Source organism: Rhinopithecus bieti, unplaced genomic scaffold (genome assembly GCF_001698545.2).
Source record: "Rhinopithecus bieti isolate Rb0 unplaced genomic scaffold, ASM169854v2 scaffold_7438, whole genome shotgun sequence".
Classification (NCBI taxonomy): Eukaryota; Metazoa; Chordata; class Mammalia; order Primates; family Cercopithecidae; genus Rhinopithecus; species Rhinopithecus bieti.
Genome location: NW_016805589.1, coordinates 2,616,071 through 2,639,879, shown reverse-complemented (window position 1 = coordinate 2,639,879; position 23,809 = coordinate 2,616,071). Strand labels below are relative to the sequence as shown.

Below are 23,809 nucleotides of genomic sequence, written 5' to 3'. Positions count from 1 at the left end.
AGACTAGAGCAGATGGGTAGTGCAAGTGCAGCGGCCCTGCAATGGCCTGCAATGGGAAAAAGCTGGGAGTGATTTTAGAACAGTGGTGGGCCTGTATTTCCTAAAGAGCCTCACGGTGAGTGTGTCTCTCTCCTTAACTCTGCCATTAGTGCCACAGATAACACGCAGACACAAAGGCATGAGTGTCTGTGTTCCAGTCAAGCTTTATTTACAAAAACAGGCGGCAGGTTGGATTCGACTGGCAGGTCATAGTTTGCTGCCCTTACTTGAGAACATAAAGAAGGTCTGCAAAGCTGCAGGATGTCAAGCGAGGGTAAGAGGAGGTCAGAGGGGTAGGAACTGGGCCCTGGGGGGCCTTGTAAGTCACTCTCAGAGCAGTGGGAGGCCACTGATAGATTTTAAGCAGGAAATAACATGATGTGATTTTCATTTTCAAAGATGACTCTTGCTGCTATGTGAAGAAGGGGTTATGGGAGCAAGAGTGGAAGCCAGCAACAAGATGTGTCAGGCGGCCAGTGGAAGCGCCCAGGTGAGAGGTGGAGGTGGCCTGGGCTTGGACATGGCAGCGAAGATGGCTGGAGAAGCTGAAGGAGATCCCTGAGTGCTCTCCTGTTAACCCATTTCCTAGGCAGCTTGGGGGCTCCCCCATGAGGATGTTCTCCATCAGCAAAAGAAACTTGGGACGGGCCTGCTGTGTAGTGGTGCTGTCAGGTACCATGGGAATGAACGGATCCAGCTCCGCCAGATCTTGTTAAAAGTATCCCTAGAACCCAATTTTAGTGACTGCCATGTGCATTTTCCAGGTATCACGAATCATGTTGCTTCAAGATGACTAACGTTCCTGAGAATACGAGCTATTTCTCTTTCCAGTTACTGTCTGAGGTACTCTTGTTAAAATGGACAGTTTCCCAGTAGATTGGCCAGAGCTGACACTGGAATTATTTCTAGGTATTGCACATCCATTTCCCACTGCACAAAGTCCATGAGCTGACAGTAGCAGCCACTACAGAGTCACAGTAGGGGCCCCTGGAATCCAAAGGCTTTGAGATTAATCATTACGAAACAGCAGACTTTCACCTCCCCGGGCCCCTCCCTTTTCCTCTTCCTTATTCATTCTTCTTAATCCTGACACACACACAAAGACACACACACACACACACACACATGTGCACTTTCTTCTGATTGGTCTGATGATTTAATCTGACAGCTACACAGCATGCAAATTAAATAGCCTTTACCTAATATCCCCAGTGGTAAACTAACAAGAAATGGAACAAGGAAAAAGACCCCCTCCCCGCCCCCCGCCAGGCAGAATAATAGTGTTCTGTAATGCCTCATTTTCTCCTGTACAGGTGAAGGGGTGGGGAGGAAGAGGGTCTACGTAAGCATTTTCCTCTGGAAAGAAGACCTAATAACATATTTTCAGTTAACCCAATTGAGAAAGTGTACCAACATTTCGTCAGGTCCATTTTCTACTGCAACTCCGTCAACACTGAGAGGTGTTTTCTTTCAGGTTTAATTTGGCCTTTTGCTCCTCAGGGAATTTGAAAGGTCACTGGCAAGGCTGGTTAAAAACAAACCAGCATCAGCAAACTCTGCCACGACTCCTAGAGCCTACAGGAAGGCTTGGGTAAGGCCTCTTACTCATTCAACCAAACTTCCCTCCTGCTCTCATCTATCAATACCTATAGGATTTCTGATGATTACCACGTTGTAGGCGGGAGCACTTACAGAATTGTTAGGTGGCAGGTGGCGGGTTGGATTTGACTGGCAGGTCATAGTTTTCTGACCTTACTTGAGAACATGAAGAAGGTCTATGACGCTGTAGTATGTCAAGTGAGGGCAAGAGGTCAGAGGGGCAGGGACTGGGCCCTGGAGGGCCTTGTAAGTAATTCTCAGAGCAATGGGAGGCCACTGAAGGGCTTTAATGTCATTTCCATTTTTCAAAGATCACTCTCGTTGCTCTGTAAAGGGGGGGGTTATGGCAGCAAGAGCAGAAGTGAGAAGATGTGTCGGGCGGCCAGTGGAAGCGCCCAGGTGACAGGTGGAGGCGCCTGGGGCTTCAGTGTGGCAGTGAAGATGGCTGTGGATGCTGAAGGACACTCTGCTGGGGAAAAAAAGGACTTGGCAGTTAACAATCACCCAGGCTTCTCTTCTCTTATTTTTTTTTCCCCCTTTATGCTTAACTGTTTAAGCTACTGTAGAAAGACTTAAAAATGAAAGAAGGTAGGAACATAAAATGGTAAAATGGTGCAACTTCTTCATGAAACAGTTTGGCGTTTCCTCAAACACTTAAACACAGAATTAATGTGGCTCTGCAATCCCACTCATAGGTGTATCCCCAAGAGAACTGGAAACCTGTGCCCTCACAAAAACCTACATGCATGTTCACAGCAGCATTGTTCAAACAGCCAAAAAGTGGAAACAACGTGCCCATTTACTGAGGAATGAGCTTACATAAACTGTGCTATATCCATACCATCACACATAAAAAGGAATACGGTTCTGACACGCTACAATGTGGATGAACTTGAACATTATGCAAACTGAAGAATCCAGTTTCAAAGATCACATACTGTATAATTCCATTTGTATGAAATGTCCAGAGCAGGCAAATATAGAGAGACAAAGTAGAAGAGTGGTTGCCTTGGGCTGGATGGAAATGGGTTGTGGTAAGTGGGGCATGACTGCTAAAAGGTATGGGGTTTCTTTTGGGGGTGATGAAAATATTCTGGAATTATATAGTGGTGATGGTTGCACAACTCTGAATATACTAAAAACCATTGAATTGTACATTTTAAATGGGTAAATTGTAGGTTGTACAGCTATCTTAATAAACCGTTAAAAAATGGAAGAAGGCTGCACTCACCAAAAGGAATCACAAAGAAGATAGAAGCATATACATAACTTTTGATAGTTTAAAACAATTCTGCCCCTGAGATCAGGAGTCCTTTGTGTTGTCAGAGGGAATGGCTGATAGGAACATGATGATCCCTTGCCCATGTGAGCAGTGAATTGGGACTTAGAGGACAGACCTTTAAGCCCTGGATTCACCTGTCAATGTAGGAATCTCTCAAATTCTGCTCTTCTACAGACAGAAGCTCCTTCCCTGCTGACAAAGCAGGGAGCAGAAGCCCAAGCAACGCAGCCCATTCTGGTTTGTCTTCTGTAAGAGCCGTGTCGTGTTACGGCAGGATGAGGACTCCACCGCCTGGGCCTGCGTGGGGGACGCTCACCAGTAAAATGGCTTTGGACAGCCTTCAGCAGCCCCATTGCACCTGCACTGCACCTGCAGTCTGCTGGGGACTGCAAGCACCAGCTGTGAACAGGAGAGGTGGCTGGGCTGGCTGTTTGTGCACTTTGATTTATAAAGGGCCCAGATGAAAGTTAATGGAGCAAAGGTTTAAGGACGGTGCTTGAGGCTTTGAGAGCGATAAAAGGGAATGCAGATCTAGACAGTTCTGGGGTAATCCCTCCTCCTTCTCCTGACCCAGAAGGCCAAGGGTTGAGTGTGACCTGGGAAACTCCCATGTTCTGTGCCTTGTTCCCCCTTTTGTCTACCTGTACCTGATGGGTATCTCTGCTATGCTGAATGCAGGGGCTGGGCACACACAACGGCAGCCCCTGCGGATGTGAGTACAGTCAAGGGCTGGTCCCCAGGAACCCATCTCTGCCTCTGGCCTGGAATGTGTTTACAGATACAGCCAGGACCCCAGAGTCAGGTGCAGCACCCACTGCTCAGACAAAAGTGAGGAAAAATTGTCACTGTGAACTATGAGAGCATCAGGGCCTTTTTTGAAGATGGATACAATGATGATGATGGTTTTAATAATAAAAATATTAACTTATTGAATGCTTAATACGTGTTGAGTACCATTTTAAACATGTGATGGGTAGGATCTCTTAAAGCCGCTTTCAGGTCCTGGGCTGGGTCTTTTGCAGGCACAATCTCATTCATGGTGGTAACAACTCAACACGGAGCTGATTACACTAGTTCACTCTTCACAATGTCTCCGGAAGTCCTGCTGCTGCTCTTTTATTTTGGGAAAAGATACAGAAACCAACACACACACACACACACACACACACACACACACACACACACACACACACGCTTTTTTTCCTTACCCATTGTATTGAGATTTTCCCTAGGGAGGAGCTTTGAAAATGCCAGTTATTTATGTGCTCCCCTTGCCCCCGCCCCCCGCCCATATCTTTGTGAGGGGATGAGAAACTCACCATTATCGAAGACCGTGCCTGCTGTGAACGAAAGTTCTGAGTCATGTTCAGCTTTGCAGGCATACAAGGCTTTCGCCTTCCGGAACGGTGTGCTGTGTGAAAACAGGAGTTTATTTAACATTTTTGAAAAAACCCTTAGAAAGCCCCAGATATTTAATCTCTCTTCTTCCCTTTCCCTGTAAACTACCTAGTCCCCTCTCGTGGGAAGTGCCTGGCAAGGCAGGCAGATGGCAAGACATGAGGTGGGAAAGCTGCAAAGGTCACAGGAGAAAAATGAGAAATATTCAGAGAAAAGCCATAAGCTTCAAGAAGCTACACTTCTTGTGGGGTCACCTTGTGCCATGTTAAAACTCTGCCTGGGAGTTACAACAGCCAAACAGCGGGAGGGCAGGCTGGGCCCCATTTTTGGAGTGGGAGTGCCTCGCGGGAGGGGAGGGAAGCAGGGGCAGGAAAGAAGTTCCAAGCTGCTCTGGAGAACACACTCCCAACAGACCCTGTTGAAAGCTGGCAATGCTCAGTGAGTCAAAAAGGAGAAATTTCAGCAAAGCCAAGTTTCAGTTCCAGGCCACGGGCGGACATGAGCTCTCCCAGATGTTCCTGATTTCTTACTAGGCTGGGTCTTGCTGGGGAGGCAGGATTCCAGAGCTGGAGCTCTCCAACCCCCAGGGGAGGGAATAGACAAGGTGCGTGAGGGCAATTACACATGTGTGTGCACGAGCACACACGTGCACCTGTATGGGGAGTGCGGGAGGAGGAAGAAGGGATGGGGACATGAGGCGTTTTGTTTGTTTTGTTTTGTTTTTGCTTTTCTCACGTCCAATGAGTGTTTACAATCACTCTCACTGTGCATCCGAATCACCTGGGGAACATTTAGAAAATGCAGATGTCTGGGTTCTACCCAGATGTGCAGATATTATATAGGCATCTTTTTTTTTGAGATGGAGTCTCACTCTGTCGCCCAGGCTGGAGTGCAGTGACACCATCTCGGCTCACTGCAAGCTCCGCCTCCCGGGTTCACGCCATTCTCTTGCCTCAGCCTCCCGAGTAGCTGGGACTACAGGCGCCCACCACCACGCCCAGGTAATTTTTTGTATTTTTAGTAGACACAGGGTTTCACCGTGTTAGCCAGGATGGTCTCAATCTCCTGACCTCATGATCCACCTGCCTCTGCCTCCCAAAGTGCTGGGATTACAGGCGTGAGCCACCACACCCAGCTGAGCATCAATATTTTAAAAAAGCTCTCCAAGTAATTCCAATATGCAATGAGGGTTGAGAGCCACTGTTCTAGAGCAGAGGGTGGCAAACTTTTTCCGCAAGGGGCCAGGTGGTAAATATTTTAAGCTTTGTGAGCCACATGGTCTCACAAAGTGAGATTGTGCAGGGTGATCCAAGTAAATGGTTATCTCGAATTTATTACTGGGCCATAGTTTACTGTTGTTCCCTCTGGTTTTCTAGGAGCCAAGAGATGATGGCCAGGTGGGAAAACACTGGGAAAGCGGGAGAAAATGAAGTGGGACCCCTGGGAACGAAGGAAAGAAGAGTCCTTAGTATTCATCAGCTCCAACAGGAAAACAGCTCTTCCTGGCTAATTATGATGAAAGAATAAAGTTCAGGACAAAGGGCACAGTCTGTGAGCCAAAGAAACCAAGTCTGTGTTGGCCAGCAAGGACCAAATATCCTATGTGCAACTTTCCAGGGAGGAACATAAGAGGCTTTTTTTTTTTTTTTTTTTTTTTTTTTTTTGAGAAGCTGGGAAGCAGAGAGGAGGAGTGACTTGGCTGTGAAAAGTGCTAAAACAGATAAAAGACTATACTGACAGGCAAATGGAGCCTGTTATGACATTGAAGGTGAAAGGAGAATCCAGTTCACATTAGCCGGGGTCTCAGAGACCAGGTTTTGAGGCAATATTTCTGCCTCTTGAGGACAGGGCAGAGCAGGTCCTGGGCAGGGCAGAGCAGGTAGGTAAAAAGCAAAGAGACCAGGGAAGGGGGACTAAAAGTAAGGGAAACAGCATCTGAGGAAAGGCTCCTCTGACTGGATTTTCGCAAACATTACTTTTAACCTCACTAAATAAGGATAATGGGACAAAACAGGGGCAAGCCTGGAAACCAGCAGGGGTATTTGGCAGGCAGAAATAAAAGGGAATGGTCCAGGTGTCCAAGATTATCATTCAAAAGGAGTAACATTCCATTGATATTAGGTTTGTGAAATTGAATAATGAAGTGGCAATAACATCATACATTAAAAAATAACAGACTAGGTGCTGCGGCACATGCCTGTAATCCTAGCACTTTGGGAGGTGGGAGGATTGCTTGAGCCCAGGAATTTAAGACCAGACTGTAGACACCTCCATCTCTACAAAAAAATTTTAAAAATTAGCCAGGCATGATGGGACACGTGTGGAGTCCAGGTTACTTGGGAGGCTGAGGCAGGAGAACTGGTTGAGCCCAGGAAGTTGAGGCCGCAATGAGCAGAGATTGCACCACTGTACTCTAGTCAAGTGAGACCCTGTCTCAAAAAAAATGTAAGTAAATAAATAAATAAATAAATAAGCAAGCCATGAAAGGGCCTTGTTTTTTCCTCAAGTTGATAAGTAGCCAACAGTCTATGGGAGGAATTTTCCCTTGAGATCTCCCTCTACTGCCATAGGATAGGCACAAAAATGGGACAAATGATAGAAGAGGTGCTTTTAAAGGGGGCCATTCCTATTGCCCAAGGAGTAGGAATGGGTAGGGTTGCCAGATAAAATACAGGACACCTAGTTAAATTTGGATGGCAGATTAAACAATAAATATTTCTTTAGTATACATTATGTCCCAAATATTGTATGGGGCATATGTATATGAAAACATTTTTGTTGTTTATCTACCATCCAAATTTAACTGGGTATGCTGTATTTTTATTTGCTAAATCTGGCAACCCTACCCAAAAGTCTTATCTTCTTAAAAGCTTGTCAGCTCAACAAGTCAAGTGTCCCATAACTCCTTCTCAAAGGCCTTAAGCAGTTTGCTTTAGGTAGGGTTCCTACCAAAACAGACAAATCCTGTTGGCAGAAAGATTGTGTTTGTAGGCTTTGGCTCTGATTGAAAAAAAATTAAAAATCTCCACCAGGCATCACTGGTTCTTTGGCTTCCTGTTCTTCACAGTGCATCTCAAAACTGGCTACAGAGAGCCTGGAGCAGTTTTTGGCTGCTCCTGTCACACTGCCCTTCAGACTTCAGCTGGGCCTTTAAAGGCATGAACAAGTTTGGATCCTCCTGCTAGTTCCCTTTTAATTTTCGCCTCTGAGTATGGCACAAGGCCTGGAAAGCACTCACAGGAGTTTCCCTCAAATGCCCTTGCAAACCTTGCAAAATGATGACCCATTCTCCATCATATGGCACTACAGGGAGCTGGGACCAGCTAGACTGGCAGGTGGCAAAGGGTTGATCATTTAGGCATAATTCCAGGGACTCCTGTGCAAATGCAAGTTATGGGTTTGGGGCTGTGGGCTTTTATGGGGGAGGGATGAGCAAGTGAAAGAAAAGGGAAATATGGAGGGAATGCATCTCCGGCACTCTGTCTCTACTGTGCTGCAAAAGGCATCTCCATTCCTGACTTTGAACAAACAAGGTCTATAAATGGTTTGAAGAGGGGACAGTGATATGGTTTGGCTCTGCATCCCCACCTGAATCTCATCTTGTAGCTCCCATAATTCCCGTGTTGTGGGAGAGACTCGGTGGAGATGACTGAATCATGGGGGATGGTCTTCCCTGTACTGTTCTCGTAATAGTGATTGGGTCTCATGAGATCTGATGGTTTCAAAAACGGGAGCTTTCCTACACAAACTCTCTTTTTGCCTGCTGCCATCCATGAAAGACAGGACTTCCTCCTCCTTGCCTTCTGCCATGATTGTGAGGCCTCCCCAGCCATGTGGAACTGTAAGTCCGTTAAACACCTTTTTCTTCCCAGTCTTGGGTATGTTTTCATCAGCAGCATGAAAACCGACTAATACAGACAGGAAGCAATTTCCAGAGGAGACATCATTCAGAAGTTCATGGGACCACTGATTAGGTCTAATTCAATATTTACTTTTAAAGGCTTTGCTCAGGGAAGGAAATCTGAAGTTTATGCTCTGGAAGTGGATTTGTGGGAGGCCTCAATGAATAATGGGTGTATACCACCACCTCTTTGCTATACACTGCAGTATATAGGTTTTGGCCCTCTCTGTTCCTCTGATGAGCTAGCTCCCCAGCAATGTTGCTATCTGTGCTCCCCTGGGCATACACACTTAGCCCAACTCTGCCTTGACTTTTTTTTTTTTTGAGATGGAGTCTAGCTCTGTCACCTAGGCTGGAATGCAATGGCATGATCTTGGCTCACTGCAACCTCTGCCTCCCAGGTTCCAGCAATCCTCCTGAGTAGCTGGGATTACAGGCGCCTGCCACCATGCCTGGCTAATTTTTGTACTTTACTAATTAGTAGAGATGAGGTTTCTCCATGTTGTCCAGGCTGGTCTTGAACTCCTAACCTCGGGTGATCTCCCCGTCTCAGCCTCCTGAAGTGCTGGGATTACAGGTGTGAGCCACTGCGCCCTGCCTGCCTTGACTATTTCAAGAGGGCAGCTTCCTAAAGGGTGTCCAAATGGTGCTATTCTAACAATGGCCAGAGGAGGAGGTACTGACTGATTGTGACCCCAGACACACAAGATGGGCAGATTCTATTGCCACTGCCCTCTGTCAATCTGGAAATACTTTGGGAGGTAGGAAGAGGTAAGAAGGAAAAACAGTCTGGAAATACTTGGGGAGATGAAAACGAGTGAAGAGGTAAAGATACTTGACAAGAAACAGGGCCCCAAAGCTCAGAGTCACAAAAAAGTGAGTGCCATCAAGGCAGAGAGGACATTTTAGGATTTTAGCTGAGTGATGCCACTCTCGAGTCTCTTAACCCATTTTGTCCAAAGGGCCAATATTGTGAAGATTTTACTCCATTTTGATAAAATGAAGGAACTACATTCTCCTAAAGCCCAAGTTTCTCTAATGAGTGAGTGAGGCATTTTGGAAGCTGACTTGTCTGTGGTCACTTAGTTTCCTCTGGTTCAGGTCCGTATGATCTAATGAGAATCCATGCTATTTCTGGTATCTTAAAAAGTTAATGTCTCCCAAAGTGCCCAGAAGATGTCCAAGGAATGATTAGGAAATCACTAGAATGTCAGAAAGACATGATCTGAAAATTTCCCTTATTTATAGAGTGAGAAAAAAAAGAATTTATTGAAAAGCTCCTTCCCATCATCCAGGACAAAGCCAGGTAGAAAGCTGTATAAAACCTAAAAGAGCAAGCCAGGCTCTGGGCTGGGAGTGGCATGGAAACTCAAAGCTGGGGTTACCCACGTGTTTGGAGGAAAGAGTGCTGAGCTGAGGGGGAGAAGTCCTGAATTCTGGATTGGCTCTCATTTAGTCATGTCATCGTGTCCAAGTCACCTCACTGTGCTTTAGTTTTCTTTTTCCACAATAGGTTTCAGGCCATTTCTCTTCTCATTCTCACATGAGGATAGAATGAAATGATAGATGTGTAAGTGCCTAGTGGGGAATAAAGTAATACATGTATCTGTATCTATATAAATAGCATGGGGTTTTCTTTTCTTCTAAAAGTGAAACTCGGCTTCACCAATTATTTAAGCCTCTCTGCTGGATCCACCCTTTGGAGAAAAAGACAGAAGAGAAAATACTCCCAAAGCCCAAAACGCTTCTGATGCTTAAAACTGGGCTCTACTATTTGGTTGTCTGAAAGCCGAGACTAAGCTTGAGAGAGAAGCATGTTCAGGAGCTTCACAGCATAGGAATTCTGCAGGATCCCTATTCATTCTTTTCCTGGTTGTAAACAGCTCTTTTTTTCCCAAAGAGCACAAGAGTAAATAACTTAAGTGCGAAAGTCACAAAAGCAGGGAAAACTACAGCATGGCCCTGAGAAGAGGAACTAGGTCAAGCTGCTCTCCCTCAGAGAGAGGTATGCCTATTCCCAGGACAGCTCAGGCTTCATGACACACAGAGACAGAAGCAGGCTGGGAGTATGGATGGTTCTGGGAGTATATGGGGGACACGGAGGCATAAGCCATGAGCAATTTAAGAGAAATTGCTTCATCTCTCAAGCTTTTATTCTGTGTTCTATTTGGCTCTCCCCCACTGGATCTGGTCTAAGTGACTCGGTGTCACCGCTCAAGGGCCAGGGGCCCAACCCCGCAAATAAATGTTGCCTGTTGCTACCTGATAAAAAAGAGAGAAGAAAAGGTTGGCACGTGTCTCAACACTGTTCCCGCTTATGTTATCTTACACCAAAGCACAGCGAGCACATGAAATTGAGAGAGTCGTCAAAACCAGAGTCTGATTCAGGAGGTGCTCCTTCCCCTAACTCTAGGCACCAGAGAGATTAGTTCAGAAACTTGAGTCAGGGTTAAAAAGGGTGTGAAAAGTGCCATGCTGGTTCATGCAAATGGTCCCTTTTAGCTCTGGTCTCTTAGGATGGAACCACAGGAGAGCAGAGGCAGCCCCTGTTGCCCCTGGCCAGCTTTGGATAAACGGGAACAGATTGGTCATCATCCGAGATTTTACCTGGAGTCTTCACGTACCGCTTCTTCTGGCCTGTCAAAAAGCAAGTGCAGGTTTGGATGGCAGGGAACAAAGTTGACGAGGAGGCTGAACACTGCATGAAGAGAGGACCAAGCCAATGAGAGAACAACGGCAGCAACAGAAAACCAAACAAACCCTGCAACAGACCTGACGGGGGAGGAGTCGCTGGACGTGGATGAGGTGGGCATAGGGCTGGATGGCGCCGAGAACATGGGCCAAGATGGCGAGAGGGGTGAAGTTGGGCTTGGATTCGGGGGGCTGCAAGACATAACAACCAGAAAACTTGTCAGCACACAGGGAAACCACAATGGGAGCACAGGAGGTCATGGGAGGCCAGATGACGGAAAGCTGGGCAGAGCAGAGGAGCACCGAAACCCAGGGACGTGCTGTCAGGGCCATGTCACAGTCCTCCAGACCAAACCTCTGCATCAAGTAACGTCTGTTCTGTAATTCCTCGGAGTATAAACAAGCTTTGCCCAGCAGAACAACTGCTTTCCAGGTGATAGAAGCTTCTTCAATCATGTCCATTGGTGACAAATACCCTGAGCCCATGCACATGAGTTCCCACACACACATGCTATCACCAGCCTTGTTCCAAGGCAGGGCTAGCTTATAGTGAGCCTTCAGCTTCCACTCTTGTGAGAGTGTTTTTCAGGTTATGTCTCAGCAGAAATGACCATTTTTTTTTTCTTCTGGGCCACAAAGGCCATTCAGTGAGAAAATAATTTCCTGTTTGCATTTTTAACTAGATGGGCTGTGTGCCACTGGAGATCTGAAGTGCTGCATGAAGAAGCCGATAGCCGATGGAGGTGAATACAGATCCACCTCTTGGGAGATGGTATGCAATTACCAGCAGAATGCGGTTCCTCTGAGGTTTGCTGCCCGGGCTCGCCCTTTCTCCTTTCGTGGAATTTGGGCATTACGATACTCAAAGAAAAAGCCCCAGAGGCAAGGCAATAAAAAAAATGAGCTGAAACCTTCAATTTGTTCTTTTTGTTCTTTGACGGGTGGCTAATGAAAAGTTTGGAGAGGAAAGGATGAAATTACTCACTGAAATGTGGCTTGTGGATTTTAATTGGTTGTGTTAGCCTTTTGACTTATTTCCACAAATGACACAAGCACCTTCACAACTCTGTGAAATCATACATTACAAATAGGGCAAACACCAATGACTGAGAGAAACCAGTTCAGCCACACCACCACTTGCCACCCTCGAATCTCAGCAGACTGCTGGACTGTTTGAACTAAGCACTTCATGGGGGCAAAAATGGCAGAAATCCGGTTCAAGGGGAACAGACTTTCTAAGCGTACTGCAATTTAGCAGGCACACACAAATGTCCTACTTACTGAGACTTCCCTAGGGTTATACCAATTCAAACATGACACCACAATAGTAGCCCTAATTACTTACTGTTGTAACTCCTATAGACAAATAACAGCAAAAACCAGTGTGAGTTCATCAGAGAGGCTCAAACTAATGTGACTGATAAACACTTTATTAAATTTAATTACGTATATTTTTAGAATATAAATTCTATGAGGCAGAGGCTTTTGTTTTGCTTACTGCTGTATATCCAATGTCTAAAATAGTGTCTGTAGGTATTATATTTAACAAATCATTATTGAATAAACTAATGAACCTCATTTACACACCCGAAAAGCCCACAAACAGGTACTGCTATAATTCCCATTTCACAGATGTGGAAATCTGGGCTAAGCTGAGGCTTCCCTAAGGATACCCAGCCTATAAGTAACAGGGCTGAGGTTCAAACCTCATCTGCTGATTCTAAGGCCAGGGCTCCTGCAGCCAGTATACTCCCTCTGAGATAGCAGGACTTGCCCTGTTCCTCTAGCCTGTGCCAAGCTTCTTCATAGACTCAGTCATAGCATTAGAACTCTTCTTAACCACTGATTCATGTGTTTCCTTTAGATTCCTACCCTATTTGCATGGGAAAATGACAATACAGTGATAGAGAATCACAATAAGACTCAACATATTCTAAATTCCAACAAAATCCCCAATCCTGCCTCCAGTGTTCAGTCTGGCAGATTCATATAGCAGAAGGAATTCATATAAGAGAAGAAATAAAATGTAAAGAGTATGACTCTTTAAAACTTTTTTTTTGTTAATCCAGCAAAAGCTAGTCATTGAGCACTTAGTATGTTCAAGACAATAAATGATATTTGCCAAGGTCCCTTGACTTCAAGAGCTTAAAATATATTTGACAAGAAGGAACAGATTTAAAAACAATAGTAATGTAAGACAGTAAGATCCATCAGCTGAGGGCTAAGCTATTATTAGCTTAATACCTGGCTCCCCCTTGATTCTGTCTCGAGTCCTAGGAAAAGTGTCAACTTCTTTCTACTGTGCAGTTTCCATTTTCTTCCACAGTTGCTGCTAGTCAGAGAGGCCTCACTTTCTCAGTCCTCTCAACACAACCCCGCCCCACCAGGCAATGACCTAGTAGGCAAGGCCTGGCAACAACTTTCAAACCACAACCCAGTCCAGGAACCCAAGCAGAACCAGGGACAATTTGGAGGTTCAAGAGAACAGCCCAGACCCAGGGGCTTTTACCAATGTGTTCTTTTGGTCAGTGGTTACCACAGGACAATTAAAAAGTCCTTCCAACTTTTTTTTTTTTTTTTTTTTTTTAATGACTTTAATAAGTAGGAAACACCTCCAGCTTCCTATTCCATCTGTACCAAGAATTATGCCTTTGGCTAATGGCACAGTTGGGAACATATTCTGTGAACACAATGTGGGTTCTAAATGTTTTTCACAACCTCAGATATCTAAGTGGTTCTTGGCCAGAAGTACATGGCTGAAATTATCTGGGGGTGTGGCTGGAATGCAGGATATTCGTAACTATTATAACAACTTACTCCTCAATCCCCATGTTGATTACCATAGTATCAACTGCAATTTTTTTTTTTTTTTGGAGATGGAGTTTTGCTCTTGTCGCCCAGGCTGGAGTGCAATGGTGCGATCTCGGCTCACTGCAACCTCTGCCTCCTGGGTTCAAGCTATTCTCCTGCCTCAGCCTCCCAAGTAGCTGGGATTATAGATCCCTGCCACCATGCCTGGCTAATTTTTTGTATTTTAGTAGAGACAGGGTTTCACCATGTTGGTCAGGCTGGTCTTGAACTCCTGACCTCAGGTATTTCACCCACCTTGGCCTTCCAAAGTGCTGGGATTACAGGCATGAGCCACTGTGCCTGGCCTCAAATGCAATTTTTAACAACAGAATTTCAGAATTTCATTTGTTTGTTTGTGGTTTAGCCATAGCAGTAACATTTGGTATTAAGTGACCGCTTTTTAACATTTATTACCACTATGTTTGAATTGGTATAATAATAAAATACATACTCCATAGTATTTCTGTGATTTTTTAAAATTATACTTTAAGTTCTGGGATACATGTGCAGAATGTGCAGGTTTCTTACACAGATACACACGTGCCATGGTGGTTTGCTGCACCCATCAACCTGTCATCTACATTAGGTATTTCTCCTAATGCTATCCCTCCCCTAGCCCGCTACCCCCTGACAGGCCCTGGTGTGTGATGTTCCCCTCCCTGTGTCCATGTTTTCTCATTGTTCAACTCCCACTTAGGAGTGAGAACATGCGGTGTTTGGTTTTCTGTTCCTGCGTTAGTTTGCTGAGAATGATGGTTTCCAGCTTCATCCATGTCCCTCCAAAGGACATGAACTCATCCTTTTTTATGGCTGTATAGTATTCCACAGTGTATATGTGCCACATTTTCTTTATCCAGTCTATCATTGCTAGGTATTTGGGTTGGTTCCAAGTCTTTGCTATTGTGACTAGTGCTGCAATAAACATACATGTGCATGTGTCTTTATAGTAGAATGATTTATAATCCTTTGGGTATATACCCAGTAGTGGGATTGCTGGGTCAAATGGTATGTCTGGTTCTAGATCCTTGAAAAATCGTCACACTGTCTTCCACAATGGTTGAACCAATTTGCACCCCCAGCCACAGTGTAAAAGCTTCCTATTTCTCCACATTCTCTCCAGCATCTGTTGTTTTCTGACTTTTTAATGATCGCCATTCTAACTGGCATGAGATGGTATGTCACTGTGGTTTTGATTTGCATTTCTCTAATGACCAGTGATGATGAGCGTTTTTTTCATATTTTTTTGGCCACATAAATGTCTTCTTTTGAGAAGTATATGTTCATATAATTCACCCACTTCTTGATGGTTTTTTTTTTTTCTTGTAAATTTGTTTAAGTTCCTCATAGATTCTGGATATTAGCCCTTTGTCAGATAGACAGATTGCAAAAATTTTTTCCTATTCTGTAGGTTGCCTGTTCACTCTGATGATAGTTTCTTCTGCTGTGCATAAGCTTTTTAGTTTAATTGGATCACATTTGTCAATCTTGGCTTTTGTTGCCATTGCTTTTGGTGTTTTAGTCATGAAGTCTTTGACCATGCCAATATCCTGAATGGTATTGCCTAGGTTTTTTGGGGGTTTTTACAGCTTTAGGTCTTACGTTTAAGTCTTTAATCCATCTTGAGCTAATTTTTGTATAAGATGTAAGGAAGGAGTCCAGTTTCAGTTTTCTGCATATGGCCAGCCAATTTATTAAACAGGAAATCCTTTCCCCATTGCTTGTTTTTGTCAGGTTTGTCAGAGATCAGGTCGTTGTAGACGTGTGGCATTATTTCTGAAGCCTCTGTTCTTTTCCATTGGTCTATATATCTATTCTGGTACCAATACTATGCTGTTTTGGTTACTGGAGCCTTGTAACATAGTTTGAAGTCAGGTAGCGTGTTCCCTCCAGCTTTGTTCTTTTTGCTTAGGATTGTCCTGGCTATATGGGCTCTTTTTTGGTTCCCTATGAAATTTAAAGTAGTTTTTTCTAATTCTATGAAGAAAGTCAATGGTAGCTTGATGGGGATAGCATTGAATCTATAAATTACTTTGGGCAGTATGGCCATTTTCATGATATTGATTCTTCCTATCCATGAGCATGGAATGTTTTTCCATTTGTTTGTGTCCTTGTCTTATTTCCTTGAGCAGTGGTCGTAGTTCTCCTTGAAGAGATCCTTCACAACCCTTGCAAGTTGTATTCCTAGGTATTTTATTCTCTTTGTAGCAATTGTGAATGGCAGTTCACTTCAATTTACCAAGCAAATGGAAAGCAAAAAATAAAAATAAAAAATAAAAAAGCAGGATTGCAATCCCAGTCTCTGATAAAACACTTTAAACCAACAAAGATCAAAAAAGACAAAGAAGTGTATTAAATAATGGTAAAGCGATCAATGCAAAAAGAAGAGCTAACTTAATGCAACAAGAAGAGCTAACTATCCTAAATATATATGCACCTAGTACAGGAACACCCAGATTCATAAAGCAAGTTCTCAGAGACTTACAAAGAGACTTATACTACAACACAATAATAGTGGGAAACTTTAACACTCCACTGTCAACATTAGACAGATCAAGACAGAAAATTAACAAGGATATTCAGGACTTGAACTCAGGAATGGACCAAGCAGACCTAATTGACATCTACAGAACTCTTCACTTCTGTGATTCTTTAAATGACTAAAGAAATTATGCCTTTTGTTTATTTGTACTTTAGAGTCATGGCAATAAACCCATCAACAATACTACTGCACATTTTTATGTACCACAATGATGCCTGTTGCAACAGAAGGACTGTAAACAGACGAACACTCCTCCAAGAAATAGAGAGCACATTGTATTTTAGTTCTGATGCAAAACTGAAGGTGTATGACTACGCATTCTCATACTCATAGAACAAACACATATGTGAGATATAAGACGCACAGGGATGGTTATTATGGCCCAAGACTCTGTGTAGAATCTTAAATTCTCCTTTCACTACAGAAGTGTCTGGCTGTAGATTACTTGAAAATGACAATGGCAGACAAAATAAATAAATAAATACAATAAAAATCTTGCTCCCTCCAGCCCCTCATCAAACCCAAAACAAAACAGACAAATTTCAAAATGGTCAATTTCACTCCTGGCTCTGAAACCTCCAATATCAAATTTGCAACCTCTTTCCCACTAATGAAGCCAAGGATAACAAACAATTAAAAAGAGGAAAAAATGATTTTATAACTACAATTTTAGCAGACGACTCCTAAAGGCATTCCTACAACCCTCAGAGTCCAGATGGGTGTCTTGAGCTGAATACCTGGTGCCCCTAAATATTCCTGGGTTCCTCCCAGGCCCCCACATCTAGGCCCAATGACAGCAACAACATGGCATATACTTCAGCATGGAAGGAACATTTGCTGGTCTGGTTTGGATTCAACTGGTAGGCTTACATCCACTTTAGTTTGCTGGCCCACAGTGTCCCCAAAAGGAGTCAGACAGTCCCAGTCAGTCTCTCTGAAATTCACTGGACAGTGAAAGAATAACGGTTTAGGAAGATAAGGCTAAAAGGTTTGGCAGCATAGTGGGTTGTGGCTGATAGGTCAAGTACAGTGTGTAGCAATATCATCAGCTTGACACCCTTCTGTGGTGACTCACTTGACTGATGGAACGTCTGCTGGACCAGCCAGGGAATGCCTGCTGTACTGTGGCAGGGCTGCCCAGGCAGGCTCCCAGTGTGACAAGGGATGTGGCAGACCCTCTCTGGTCTCCACACCACAGTAGTAGAGCTACTACAAGATGAGAGGTTCTATTACTGGAGGAGTAAGCTGACCATGAAGAAGGAAGTTAATCTTTCAAAATTCTAATAATGAAAATTACCGACGGCCTTGTAGAAAATTGGAAAATACCAAAAATCAAGAAGAAAAGAAATAAAATCATACATAATTTATGCCACTGATAATCACTGTTAACACTTTGGCATATTTGTCCTCACTTTTTTTGGAGAATTATACTACACATGTAGTTAATACCCTGCTTTTTTCCCACTTAATAAGGCATTTTCCAATGCCATAATATAGCCTTTGATAACATATTTTAAAAATGGCTACAGGTGTTCTATTGTATGGTATACTCTGATTAATGTAACCATTTTCTTATTGTGTACACTCAGACTCCTATCCCCCTTTAGCTATTATAAATAGTATTGCAACGCACATCTTTGTAGAGGATTCCTGCCAGTGTCTCAATTGTTTCCTTGGCATAAATTCCTGAAAGCAAAATTAGTGGGTCAAAGGCTAGGAGTTTCTTTTAAAGGTCTTGATATACCGTGCCAATAGCTTTCCAGAAAGGTTCTACTGCTGTGCATTTCCACCAACATTGAGAATTCCTTCTCACCATGACACCACCACCATTAAGCATGATCATTAGAAAAAAATTAGATGGACACTTTTTCAGTGTTCAGAGGTCACCTTGGACTCTTTGCTTTCCTGATCTTTTCAGTGATATACAAATGAATACAATTCCCTGCCTGTGCTCTGTTTCCACGTGGAAGCAATGTTTAATTTTCCAAAGGGCATTTTGACAAGACGGTCGCGTGGGGAAGAAGACAGGCAGATGGATAGACAGACAGATACCCACAATCCGGAGACATGAGACCCCCTAGTTGAAAGATATGGCTGCTCTCAAAGGAAAAGAGAGTAGTGGATTTGTAGCTTAGTGTAGGACTTTCAAAACAAGGACGAAGTAGGAGGGATGAGGCACACAAGGAAGGGCCTGAGAGTCTTGCACTAAGAGTCTCCGCAGTGTCAGACTATGGAGAAGCAGCAAAATTGGCATTTGCACGTCTCTGCCAGGCAGTGGCCCATGATCTGCAGTCCAGGTCCCCAGTCATATGTCTCAGGCCTGGGCTGAGCCTTGGATCACTGGCCCAGGGCTCATCTTAATGCTGTCAGTTCCCCTTCTGGGTTAGACTGTTAACTGGGGATGGTGCTATTTAAGTAACAGGGGGCAGCTTTAATTTTCCCTATGATGAAAAAGAGAAGAAACTTCCATGAAAATCTAAAATGTCCTATCTAACCTAATCCCATTTCACTGAATTCTTCTTCCTTGGAAAATATCTCTTTATGGTTTGACTTAAGGTAGAGGGAAATCAAAGTTTAGCCAAGAAAATAGAGCCAAAAGGAATAGTGGTAAATTGGCTAGTGGTAAACCAGACCAAATGACACAAAACCAGTTTTTATCTGTTGAAAATTTGAAGACATATATTCCTTATGTGTGTCCACTCAAGCTTTTACAACACAGAAATCCTGTATAAGTCCTAACCTCCTGGATTTTCAGTATGTACTTCACAACTTTACGAGCAGAAAAAATTCACATGTCCCTAAGCTTGACTGTTCCATGTTCTTTTCTATTACTCATGTGCAGATGTCTTTGCACAGATTATTTCCCCTCATCTAATATAATTTAACATGCATTTTTATTTAAAAAATGACAGAGTTCTGTTTCTGATTTTAACGAAACTACTGAAATCCCCTTAAGGTATTAACAATAATAGGGAATTGCATTTTAAAATACTTCTTCAATAATTTGCTTTAAAAATGGCTTGACTAGTTTACAATGCAGTGATTCTGTTTTCTAGCTTTAAAAAAATTTTGTTAAACTATTGGGTACTGTGGCTATGACCTGGGAGATGGGATCATTCGTACCCCAAACCTCAGCATCACACAATATGCCCATGGAACAAACCTGTACATGTATTCCCTGAATCTAAAAGTTGAAATTATTTACACAAATAAAATAATTTATGAAGTTTTAAATAAACTTTAAACTTAGATGGGGTGAGTAGGAATGGCAAGTAATTCCATGATTTAAACAAAATTCAAGATTTTGGAATAGCACATACATCATCCTTAATGTTCCCCAAGTCAATAATCTGAATCTTTTCTCGTTGAATAATACAGAAATATGAGGTAGAGGGAGAAATTCCAGATTGGAAGCAAAGACATCCGGACAACACTCCGAGTTCAACTGCTCATTGTACAGAAAAACCTCAAGGGAAAGGGCCAGAAAGGTTAAATGGGCAGAATGCTTCTATTGTGCACCATGGCTCACAATACTTATTGAGCTTAATATTCTTTCCTGTTGAACCTAAGTGTAGCCTCTCAATCTTTTCCAATACCACATTTCAGGCACAACAGAACTTCCCAGAATGAAAATTATTTACTTTCTCTCAACTAAAAAATTTCACAATTTATGAATTTATTTTTTAAAAAACACTAAAGCATTTTGGGGGCATTATGAAGTGTTCATATGGTAACATTTGCTATTTCAAAAGATATGAATAGTTGCTAAGAAATCCCAATACTTCCTTACTAGGCATATAACTCTTAAATTGAATGCAGTACAATTGCCTTTCTCTACATAATGAAGATATTGTGCTTGCCAAAACAAATTCACTCAAGTAACATAAAAATAAAAGGAAAGCAATAGTGCTACTACATCCAATCTTTCATTGTTCTGGGGTATAATCTAAAGCCACTGTTTAAATGCTAGAGATGTTTAAACATGATTCTTAAAATCTGTAAGCAAGAAACTATGACTGTCTCAGGGGGTTGAGAGTAGGGAACTGAATGTACAGATATGGACTGTACATTCACTTTTTTATTTATACTGTTTGGAATTTATCATGGGCCTATACTATTTTATACTACTAATGGAAAGTGCTCTTTTATACATGGTGCTAGAATAACTGGATATCTCTATGGAAAAAAATGACACAATCCCCTACCTCACACCATACATAACAAATGTGTTCCAGATAGATTATAGACCTAAATGCCAAAGGCAAACAATACCGATTTTAGAAGAAATAACTCCAGAAACTGAAGGTTCCCAAACAGAGGTTGGAATTTATCCAATAGGGCATAGAGAGGGCATATCAAAAACAATATTAAAAGAGTAAAAAGGCAGCCTACAACATACAAATGAGCAAAGGGTTTATAACCAGACTATGTAAAGATTTCCTACTGGTGAGTAAAGACAACCAAGTGGAAAATGGGCAAGAAACCTGAATAGGGATATTAAAAGAGAAAATCCAAAAGAAAAGGCACTCAACCTTTCTGCACTGCAGGAAATGCAGATTAAAACCACAGTGAGACGTTACTGCACACCCACCAGAATGACTAAATAGTTAACATCAAAATGCTGAAAATACCAGAGGTTTATGAGGATGAGGTACATCTGTAATTCATATTTTGCTGCAGGAGGGGTGTAAATTGCTACTATCATTTTCAAAAATAGGGTAGCATTATCTATCAACGGTGAAGATATTATTCTCTCAGACCCAGTAGTTCCATTGCTAGACATACACCCTAGAGAAAGGTGTGTTATGTGTACACTGGAAGACGTGTATTGAATGTGTATAGCAAATTATTTGTAAAAGCAGAGACTGGAAATTCAAAATTTCAGAAAAAGTAGAATGAAAAAATAATTCTCGTGTATTAATATAATGGTGCACTCTACAGCAATGAAAATGAACTACAGCAACATAAATGACTTAAATATGGTTGAGCAAACGAAGCCAAACTCAAAACAATAACATACTGCATATAGGCACATATACAGTCTATCCTCATTATTTCCATATTCCTTATTTGCAAATTCACCTACATGCTAAAATGTATCTGTAACCTCAAAATCAATACTTTTTTGAAACAAAGCTCTGCCTTGTTTCAGCTCTCATACTGTAAACAAGTGTCTGTTCAAGGTCTACCTAGTACCACGTTTTTGTGCTCTTCGATGGTGATTTTGCCATTTAAAATGGCCCCTAAGCATACAGCTGAAGCACTGTCAAGTGTTCCTAAGCACAAGAAAGTTGTGATGTGCCTTACAGAGAAAATGTGTGTGTCAGATGAGCTCCAGGCATGAGTTAATGGTGCTGCTGGTCCTAAGTTCAATGTTAATAAATCAATAGTAATATTAAATAAGGTGTCTTTAAGTAGAAATACACATAAAACAGGCTGATGTACTGATCAGGTGATGAAACTGTGTGACCAGGGGCTTGCAGAAAGCTCACTCTGTATTTCCCCTCCATGCAACGGTTTAGTATTCAGTAATTCCATATTTGCAGTGACTTTATAGAACATGACTACCATGAATAACATGGTGGTTACTAAATAATAATTTAGTACTATTTAGGGGGTGTTTGCTAAATAACAATTTGTTAAGATGTACATTTATATTTCATGTACTTTTTAATACATGCTCAAACCTATCTTAAAACATATGGATAGTAAGTACCTTAACATATTAGTAGCATTCTCTGGGTGACGAGATTAAAGGTAACTTTGAAATAGCTTTATTTTTTTAGAATAGCTTGAGGTTCACAGCAAAACTGAGCAGAAAGTACAGAGTTCCCCAAGACCTCTTGTCCCCATACATGAAGTTTTGTTTTAAAACATATTTTGCAATTAACATGTTACTTTTATAACCACAATTTAATAAATATTACAAAAAAAAATCTCCCCAGCCACCCAAACTGCGACTTTCACTCCATAGAATAAGGATGTTTAATAGAGGCAAAATGATAGTTCAGCCTTTGTTGCACCAATCCATGGTTTAGGTTGCACAATACAGTTGGCAGCTCCCAACTTGCATTGTTTCTCTGCCTACTGCACTGAGAAATTATGTTGACTCTTTTAGAGACTTTTTTATTTTGGTAAACTTATTACAGTAAATCAGTGGTCTCTTCCTTTTACCCTGGGTAGGGGGATGTCAAGGAGGATGTCTCTGATGTAGCACTCTGAGTAAGCTGTACAACATGTTAACAACACAGACTGAGAGGCACTGGCTCTCTGGCATACTTTCCTATATGGTTTACTTTCAGGGAATATTTCCTGTTTGGACTAGGGGGAGGAAAAAGATTTAATAAGAATCTAAATGTCCACTGCTGAAAACAAAGGAGTATCTAAAATTAGCAGCAGTGGCCCAAGGCATTTCAGCTCACGGGTAACCCTGGAGAGAGGAGATTCCTTGAGTAAGGAGCCTACAATATTTCACTATGTTCAGGACTTTTCAGCAATAGAAGCAGCACTTCTGCTAAGGACAATGCCCAGGATGATTAAGTTAAACTCTTGCAAATGCACAAACCTTGGTCCGGATACCATGAAAGGCAGATGAGGCAGAGAGATAAGGAGAGACAAATTTTGATGAAAAGGCTGAAAGTCTCCAAGTCTTTTTCTTTCCCTCCAAGCGAATAGCAGACTTCCCTCTAATTCTGGTGCTTATTTAGTAGTCTAAACATGTGGAAAATTGTCTCTGATCTGATTTTAATCTACTCAAGCTTCTTCTTTACCCCATTTATATCTTCCACACCTGGCCCTGCTCCTTTAGTGTGACCATTCACAAACCTGACATTCTCCCTGTGTTCCCGCTGGCCCTCCACAATGGCTGGCGCAGGCTGCCATGAAGGAATGTAATCTTACTAGGCTTCACGGTGATTTTTACCCCTTGTTCATTTGGTTCTGAGGAGCTTATTGACTTGACTGGAAAAAAACTTTAAATGATTTTCCAGCAAAGTCACCCTTTCCACCGGAGAAAAAGTTTTACCATCTGTGAATAAAACAAACTGAAGAAAATCATTTTATATTCTCTTCAAGTTATTGTACTTCAAAACCAAATATCTACAGAGAAGTCAATGAAAAACAGACATGGCAAAACACAATTCTGATCTCACAAAATTATAATTTCTATTTTTTTTCAAATCTGAGGTGGATCCAAATGCACTCTGGATAATCTATGAGTTAACTTATAGTGCAAAAAGGTTTTATACATAAATGCTTAACTTAAGAGAACTATTCTTGGTGAACATTTCAAAATTCAAATCTGATGATTACATCATTTCTCTGCTTAAAACATTTCAGTGCTTCCCCATTGCTCACAGGATAAAGGCCTTCTCACCTAGACTGTTACAAGAATCTTCAGCCTGTTTTCTTTACCTTTTACCATTCCAGTCCATTCTACTGTGCACTGTAAGTACATACACCTGCTAAAGACATAGCTTAATAAATATTTGTTGAATGTTGTTGAATGAAG

General features: G+C 42.3%; 1 protein-coding gene across 1 annotated transcript in view; it reads right to left on the bottom strand.

The window, feature by feature from the left end:
- The window catches only part of ARHGAP26 (Rho GTPase activating protein 26), a 461,308-nt gene that overhangs the window by 5,869 nt on the left and 431,630 nt on the right, over positions 1-23,809 (bottom strand). Inside the window, 2 exon segments of the mRNA XM_017872973.1 lie at positions 4,240-4,331; positions 10,992-11,102. Of these exon segments, the coding sequence (XP_017728462.1) occupies positions 4,240-4,331; positions 10,992-11,102 (203 nt within the window).